Source organism: Cariama cristata, unplaced genomic scaffold (genome assembly GCF_000690535.1).
Source record: "Cariama cristata isolate BGI_N322 unplaced genomic scaffold, ASM69053v1 scaffold44256, whole genome shotgun sequence".
Taxonomy (NCBI): Eukaryota; Metazoa; Chordata; class Aves; order Cariamiformes; family Cariamidae; genus Cariama; species Cariama cristata.
In genome coordinates, this window is record NW_009624583.1 from 961 (window position 1) to 8,396 (window position 7,436).

At 40.0% G+C, this 7,436-nt stretch overlaps 1 protein-coding gene across 1 annotated transcript; it reads right to left on the bottom strand.

Moving 5' to 3' along the window:
- Positions 1-4,298: 4,298 nt before the first annotated feature.
- On the bottom strand, positions 4,299-6,274 carry HSPE1 (heat shock 10kDa protein 1; the record flags this gene model as incomplete). The annotated part of the gene is made up of 3 exons (XM_009703221.1): positions 4,299-4,654; positions 5,237-5,326; positions 6,110-6,274. Coding segments are annotated over 3 exons (306 nt in total), but the record flags the coding sequence as incomplete, so codon positions are not given.
- Positions 6,275-7,436: the final 1,162 nt, after the last annotated feature.

Sequence of the window (7,436 nt, forward strand, 5' to 3'; positions counted from 1 at the left end):
GGGTGGATTGCTTCTGTCTGTGAGCAAGAATGATGGAGCAACAAGGCAGAGATGAGGTACCTCCCCTTACAGAATCAATAAATAAATGGTTGCAGTTGTGTGTTGTTTCCTGAAAAGTGGAGAATGCTGGTACCTGATGCTGCCCCTACTTCCACTGCACTACAGAGTGAGTGCTAGGTGTGTGTTTCTCCTCCCTTCACTCAATGCATTAGCTCTAAATAACATGTGCTTCCCCATGTTAAAACCTCTTCCTTCTGCCCAATCAGAGTTACGAGTATGTGAAACATTCCTGCAATGACAACGTTGAAGAATCTCTGATTAGGTTTCCCATTAGAAAGCAAAGTGCATTTTGAGTACTTATTTTGCTTGGGCAATGCCGTGACCAGGATCCTGCCTTGTTCTAGAGGCCAGGTTAGAGCCGAAAGCTGGGCAATGTGCAAGCGATGAGAAAAGAGGTAACAGGGTCATCTCCTGCCCCAGGTGCATGCACCCAGCTAACCAGCCGTTTATATCGACAGCAATGGCAGCTCTGTTCATATTACACTGTAACACAGAGGTGGCATCCCTAACTTTAGACACCTGAGTTCAGTTTGTATTAGTTACTTTTTTACTCCTGGTCAGCATGCCTGCCCCAGATATGTTAGCTATTTGAGTCATGTGGCGAAACTCAGCACTTCTAAGCAGTTTGTGGAAGAGACCGTGACAAGGTTGGGAGAAATTGGTGCATTAGAATTAAGGGTACAAATGCCCTATTACCTCATTAGATCAGCTGTAATCCAGCATTGATTTTTGTATGAGATTGATATTATAATTAGCCAGTCTCAAAATAAAAGTAATTCTAGCTATTTAAATCCTTTGGAATTCAGCAGCTTGTTTGGGCTTTTTTTGTTGTCTTCTATTTATTTTTTTCTTTCATCACATTCAAGGTTTAACTGATATCTAAAGCATGGAAGAGTTGGGAATTTGACATTTCCATTTGTCCCTGACTTTTATTTCATGGACATCGTGCTTCTAAAATGGAAATAAATCTGCCTGTGAAAAAATGCCTTTCAGAGAGAAATATGTATCTGTTAGTTCAATCTGCAACTGGCTTATGGGTTTGCAGAAAAATGAAAGAAATCTGCAGTATTTCTTAATGAAGATGTTAAAGTCCATAGGTCTCTCATGTTGCCTCTTGGTAATTAACCCAGTTTCCTGGGAGCTGTGTATTATTTTTGTTTTATTGGATTTCAAGTTGGTTTTAAACAAAATATGATCAACAGTAATTTCACTTTTTGGTTTTTACCTGGTCCTCCTTGCCTCATGACCTTCAAGAGTGAAAAATGGAATATCTGGCCAAAATCTTATTGACTATTCCTGTGCTGTTAGGGACCTGGCCTTCCTTTCTTCTCTACTAGCGTGTAAAAGTTTCATCCTTTTTTCACTATGGTGGGATAACATAACCAGGATGATAAAGGTTTTCTGGAAACAGTATAGCTGCTGCTAAGGGAAGCTGTTCTGAAATGTTAAGAAAGAAAAGTAGCAAAAGCAGATGGAGTCCATCTTGTTTTCTTATGATTCAGACAGCCTGAAGAAAGGCTGGGAAGGACTGTATCCCCCCCAAAAAGCAGGCAGGGCAATATGTAACATTTTTGCCAAAACTGAAGCTTTGAAATAGTCTAGAAAACAGTGGAATAAAAAAGTCTAAATTCCCCCATGAATGACATAGCAAAGAAAGAGTATTTGTGATTGATTCTGTCCTCCTGTATAGAACCTGAGGCATATAGAATTTGGCATGCCATTGTGGACTAAGAAACAGTTAAGAGCAGATGGATCACCCTGGCTGTATAATAGTTACCTTGTCCTTGCTTGCAGTGATAGCCTCATGGTGCAAGAATAAAATGTTCTCTGTCTCTCCATCCAATAGACGTTCAAGCGTGTCCTCCATTTGATTAGGCCTAGGAATGCTTCCCTGCCCCCCATCCATAAATTACTTATTCCCTTGAAGGTTTTCAGGAAAATGTGACTTTTGTTTTTAATCAGTTATGTAAACACTAGTAGATACAGCCTTGCTAAATATTTTATTAAATAAGCATGGTAGCAAGCTGCTGAAAATTTGCTGGGGCTGAAAGCGCGGGTTGGAGGTAGCGTTGAGGGAGACAGACTTGTGTGGTGCACGCACAGCAGCACTGCGGCGTGAGTTCAGCGTAATCCTGATGGGGATGGGGCTGGTACGGCAGTGGTGCCTTGGCTGAGGAGTACAGCACTGGGGGATGAAGGTAAGTAGTGCGAGTAGTAAGGAGGTATGTGCTACCTCTGGGTCACCTGCCCTCCGATCACACCCCCACGGGTCGTAGTGGCTCCTCATAAACAAGAACTGTAAACAGTGTGAAATTATTTGCTGAGTGGGATCCTATGTAATTCATGTCTCTCAAAGACAGCATTGAAAGAAATGCTGAAATGTTAGGCCTAAACATTTCTCTGTTGGGAGTTGATTCCTACTGCATCCTTTTCTGATTGAGGTGGGGTCTATTTTCCATAAGCAGTTTGTAAATATGTTAAAATCCCTTCCCCTCTTTGGTACCTGACTGCACCAGAATACCTACCTTATCATGGAAGACAAAGGCACGCTTGCTGTAGTGGAAGATAACGCTTCTCAATGAGTTTGTGTTTCGTTACCCAATCAATTGTCTTTCAAGATACTTGTAGTGCGGTAATCTTAAGTTTCAGCTGGTCAAGTGCACTGCTGTAACTACTAAAGTAAAACTGCAATAGGGCAGATTTCAAGAAGCAGGCCTTTTATACTAAAACAGGGGTGTTTTTAATTTAGCGTCTTCCCTGTACTACATAGTTCTGTGGGAGTTTAACTACCTGAATGGTGTAACTTTTCCCTGGTTTGCCTACAGCTCCGAAGTAGGTAGGTGGTAGCCAGCCAACAAGCCGCACGCCCCACAGCTACGGGGAGCAAAAGACATTACGGCCAAGATTGTCAAATGTAGCTCCTAACGGAATAGCTGGGCGATAATTGACATCTACGTAAAAAAGTGGCTCCAGCTCACCTCTGTGCTGAAGTTTAGCTGTTGCAGGGAGGGACCTGAAACTGCCCTAGCAGGAAAGACACTGTTTCAGAATATGTCAAAGCTGAAGTCCCCTGCTGCAGCTGCTGAAGTTCTGAAAAATATTTTCATTATAGTCCTTTCCTGTTATCTCCAGAATAAGGCTTATAGTGGATCTAGCAACACCGATTTTGTAACAGCTTGAATGGAACGAGAAAGAAGTACTGTTTAATTACTGCTATTAAAGTTTCAGTAGCAGTATGTCATATACTGATTTCACATAAAACTACATCAAAACATTTTACGGCAGTATATGTTCTTACACTAGATCGATGTATGCATACCAACTTTGAAAGCGTCATTAGGAACGCAGTGTGTGAAGTGCAGATTTGTATACTCCTACACGAACAACTTGAATCCCTTTCCAAGGCAAGATAAGGTGGTTAGACATTTTACAGCAGTATATGTTCTTACACTGCACTAGATCGATGTATGCATACCAACTTTGAAAGCGTCATTAGGAACGCAGTGTGTGAAGTGCAGATTTGTATACTCCTACACGAACAACTTGAATCCCTTTCCAAGGCAAGATAAGGTGGTTAGAAATATGTAAATTTGATTGCTTCAGCATTACTTAAGTAAATGTCTTGCTATTTAAGAATGTTGCATTAAGGATAAAGGAAATACAACTTGTCAAATCAGCTCTTTATTAAGTTGTGTGAAAGCTGGAGATCTGGCCTGAGATAGTGTAGTAATCTGTACTGAAATTTACTTTAAGATCAGCATCAGCCCCAATTCTGCCTGATTAACTGCTGGAGGGAAGTTATTTGTTTTGGCAAAATTCAGTGCGAGATAAGAATTATAAAGTCTTTGCTTACATATCTGCTTCACCTATGAACTGGATGATTTTGTTCTAGCACAAGTATGACTAGTACCAAGCTCCTTCTAGACTGCTGTGGGACAGGTTGTTTGTGGCAGGGTGGTTTGTGTGCACTAATCTTCCAGTGTACCAGTGTCTTAGCTATTTCTAAGACAGGAGTTATTTAAAAAAAAGAGTTATCTTAAGATAAAGTTCAATGCGCAAGGGAGCTAGCTTAAAGTCCCCTCATCACTGCATTCGTGTGATAACCATTTTAAACTCATCTCCCACCTTCATACAAGTTTAGGGAAAATAAAGTATTACTACCAATTGAATTGTTTCAGAGAAATCCTTACACAATTGAGACAGTTTCACTGAGCAACAGCAGAAGCTAGAAGCAGAATAGTTTTAGAAGTTTATTGTAAAGACCTTTACAATCTCAGTACAGAGATAAGGATATAAAATGATGTTGTTCAGAACAATTAAGGCTGGTTGGTAGTCATCTGAATTTCACTGTTCAATGGAATTCAAGCAAGAGCAACTGATTTCTGACTGTACATATTTTTATTTGTGTTCCATCATTACAGTGAGATCACAAGTTATTTCAGAGACTCAGTGCCTGCTTATTATAAAATAAAGGATATTATTTACATGATGAAAGAAAAATTTCAGCGTTTTAATGGAATGGATGACTGATACTGCAACAGCTTTAGTCCACGTATTTGCCAAGAATGTCACCATCTCTAAACAAGTAGTAGTCCTGCAAAGAAAAGCAAACCAAAACCATTAGTACCTGTTATATCACTTGTTTTTTCAGTTGTTTTACAAATACTGTCTTGTTCTGAAGTCAGGGCTACCACAGTCATGAAGTATAAAATCAAAACTGAGCTAATCAGACTAGCTCTACATGTTGACTTCTTGAAAAGATTTTTTTTTTGTTCATAGGATAGTCTTTGGGAAAGCTACCAAGTTAGTATTTTTATTAGTAGGAAGTGCAAGAACTGAGAAGACAATTCTGCAAGCTTTCCCTGTCAAAAGCAAGGATACCTCCAGTATTTTCAAAGCCTTTTAGGGTTTCCTCTAATATATGTTTGCCATATGGAGCCACTTCGTCCACCCAGCAAAGGTCATGCCAGAGGTTTCCTTGGTTACTTCCTTTTAAGAAGGGGTGGAAGTACTACAGGTACCAGAACCTGGCTGGATTCAGCTGCTCCCATTTGAATACCAACGACTGCATTTCTTGAATGCTGCTAACACTATAAAGTAACTATTGTATTTATCACTGTCAGTATGACATTATGGGAAACAGCTTAATTTGCATTCACAAAGTTGGGAAACCTACCTTATCTTCTATTACGATCTTTGTACCACCGTATTCTGGTAGCAAAACCTTTTCACCAACTTTTACACTCACTGGCTGAATCTCACCATTCTGAAAGAAAAAAGAAATCCTTAGTTTTCCACAATATACACAGATGTAATATAATTCCTCCAAATGACAATGATCCATCTACATATAAAACAGTCAGGATATCACAACTCCGTATTTTTCATCGTACAGTGAAATTAGAATATATAGGTTTACTAGGAAGAAAAGCACACCAGGCAATTCTCAAGCATGGGAGTCCTGCAATATTTAGGCAGTAGAACTGCAGTGATTTTCTGAATAGAATTAATTTTCATTAGTGAGTATAAATACAACCATGAGGTGTTTCCCTGACATACTGAGTAGGACTTCACTCAAAGAAAAAAAACACCCAAGAAACCTGAGAAACTGACAGACCATGAAACCCCCTTCTAAAGGAAGGGAGAAAGTCCATTTCGATATTCTATAGCCAAGGCTGATTTCTCCAGGTGCCAGCTAAAAGTACCTTCCTATCTTTGTTTCTTTGATCAACTAGTCATTGTTGCTAGCAAATCAGTTGTTTAGAAACACTTGATAAAGTTTAGTTGTATTTTTGCATTTTAGTCAAATATTAGTGCCATTTCACAATATAAAGCTTTAAAAATCAGATACTGACACAAACCAGCATGATATGTATGGAGGGGCTCATAGTAAGGAAAAAGTCCAGGTCAACATGCCCAAGTTGAAATTTAACCTGTTTGCCACTATTGCTACTAATTGAATGCTACTTTGGTGGGGAAAAAACCCTTTTGGTGCTGAAGCCCACACCATTACTAATTCTACCCAAATGTAATACTTCAGGATATTTACCTTTCCTCTGGCTCCGGATCCAACTGCTACTACTGTTGCTTGCAGCACTTTCCCTTGAGCTTTTTCTGGAATCATGATGCCTCCTTTGGTTACTGTCTCAGCCGCGCATCGTTCAACCAGAACGCGATCAAAGAGGGGAAGAAATTTCCTAAATGCTTTTCCCGCCTGTGGAAGCAATTGTACATTGTAGCAAGAGGAACGTAACAACGAAATTGCAATTAAAAAGAGTTTAATGATTATATGAACTACATTTGTTCAGTTCACAACCAGATGTAATGATGATTAAGGACCTCTTGGGACAATTGCATTTTTATTCGTGAAGTGTTTTATAATAAAGAAGCATCCAAAGTTTGAAGGCTGAAGTAAGAGTGCCATTACTTGTATTGACATATACAAATAGACTGCAACTTTATAGGAGACTTTAGGTTTAAGCCCCTAAAAACAGGACGGTAGGCATACTTCTACCCTGACTGCTTCAATATCTGCCCCTGCTTAAGCAGAGTTAGGGTTAGGGTGGGGCTCTCGCTGGGTTTTTTTGTTTGGTTGCTTTTGGGTTTTTTTGCAACTAGTTATTGCTACTTGGCTGCGTTTCAGAAAGAGCAGTCTAACTCCTGTGTACCAGGTAAATGCGAGCACCGAATCCCAACAAGCAGGGGTCAGGAAGAAGGAACTTGCTTTGATTCAGAAGGGAAGACGTGGCGACTTGCCAAGTCACATGGAGATAGTGCTCCCCTAGGCAGGTACCCAGAGCCTACACTTACAGAAACAACTAGAAACAACGGCCTGGCATCCATGTGCCCTTCACTGACACTCATCAATGCACACACACACTTTAAAATTGGGAGAAAACAAAATTGCATGCAGGGCATGAACAAAAGACATTACACAAAAGCTGCATGTCCCTCCAACTAATGTTACTACCACAATGGTGAAAAACAGTAAGTTGGGCCAATTGTGGTAATTTTCATTCTGTGACGATAACATCTCTGATCCTCTTTTTTTAGATAGGTTCTGTGTTTAACAGAAACAAGCAGCCAGGCTTATGACCATGAGCATTTTACACTTAGTTTTAAGAAATGCCAATTCCTCGCGTTATTAAGATCATAAGAATAAAATATCACTGCAAGAACAAGGGCAGCTCCATCCTCATCCAATTCTCCTTCAAGATAAAAAAGTTTACAAAAATATAGAGAATGAGCAATCAAAAATGCAGCATAAAAAGTTTCATTTCGATCTCCCTGCCCAGCGCACTTACTGCCGTCGGGGTACTCCCGTTACCGCAAGCACGGCAAAACATTTAGCTAAGTCTCTGGGAAGCTAAAGGCAG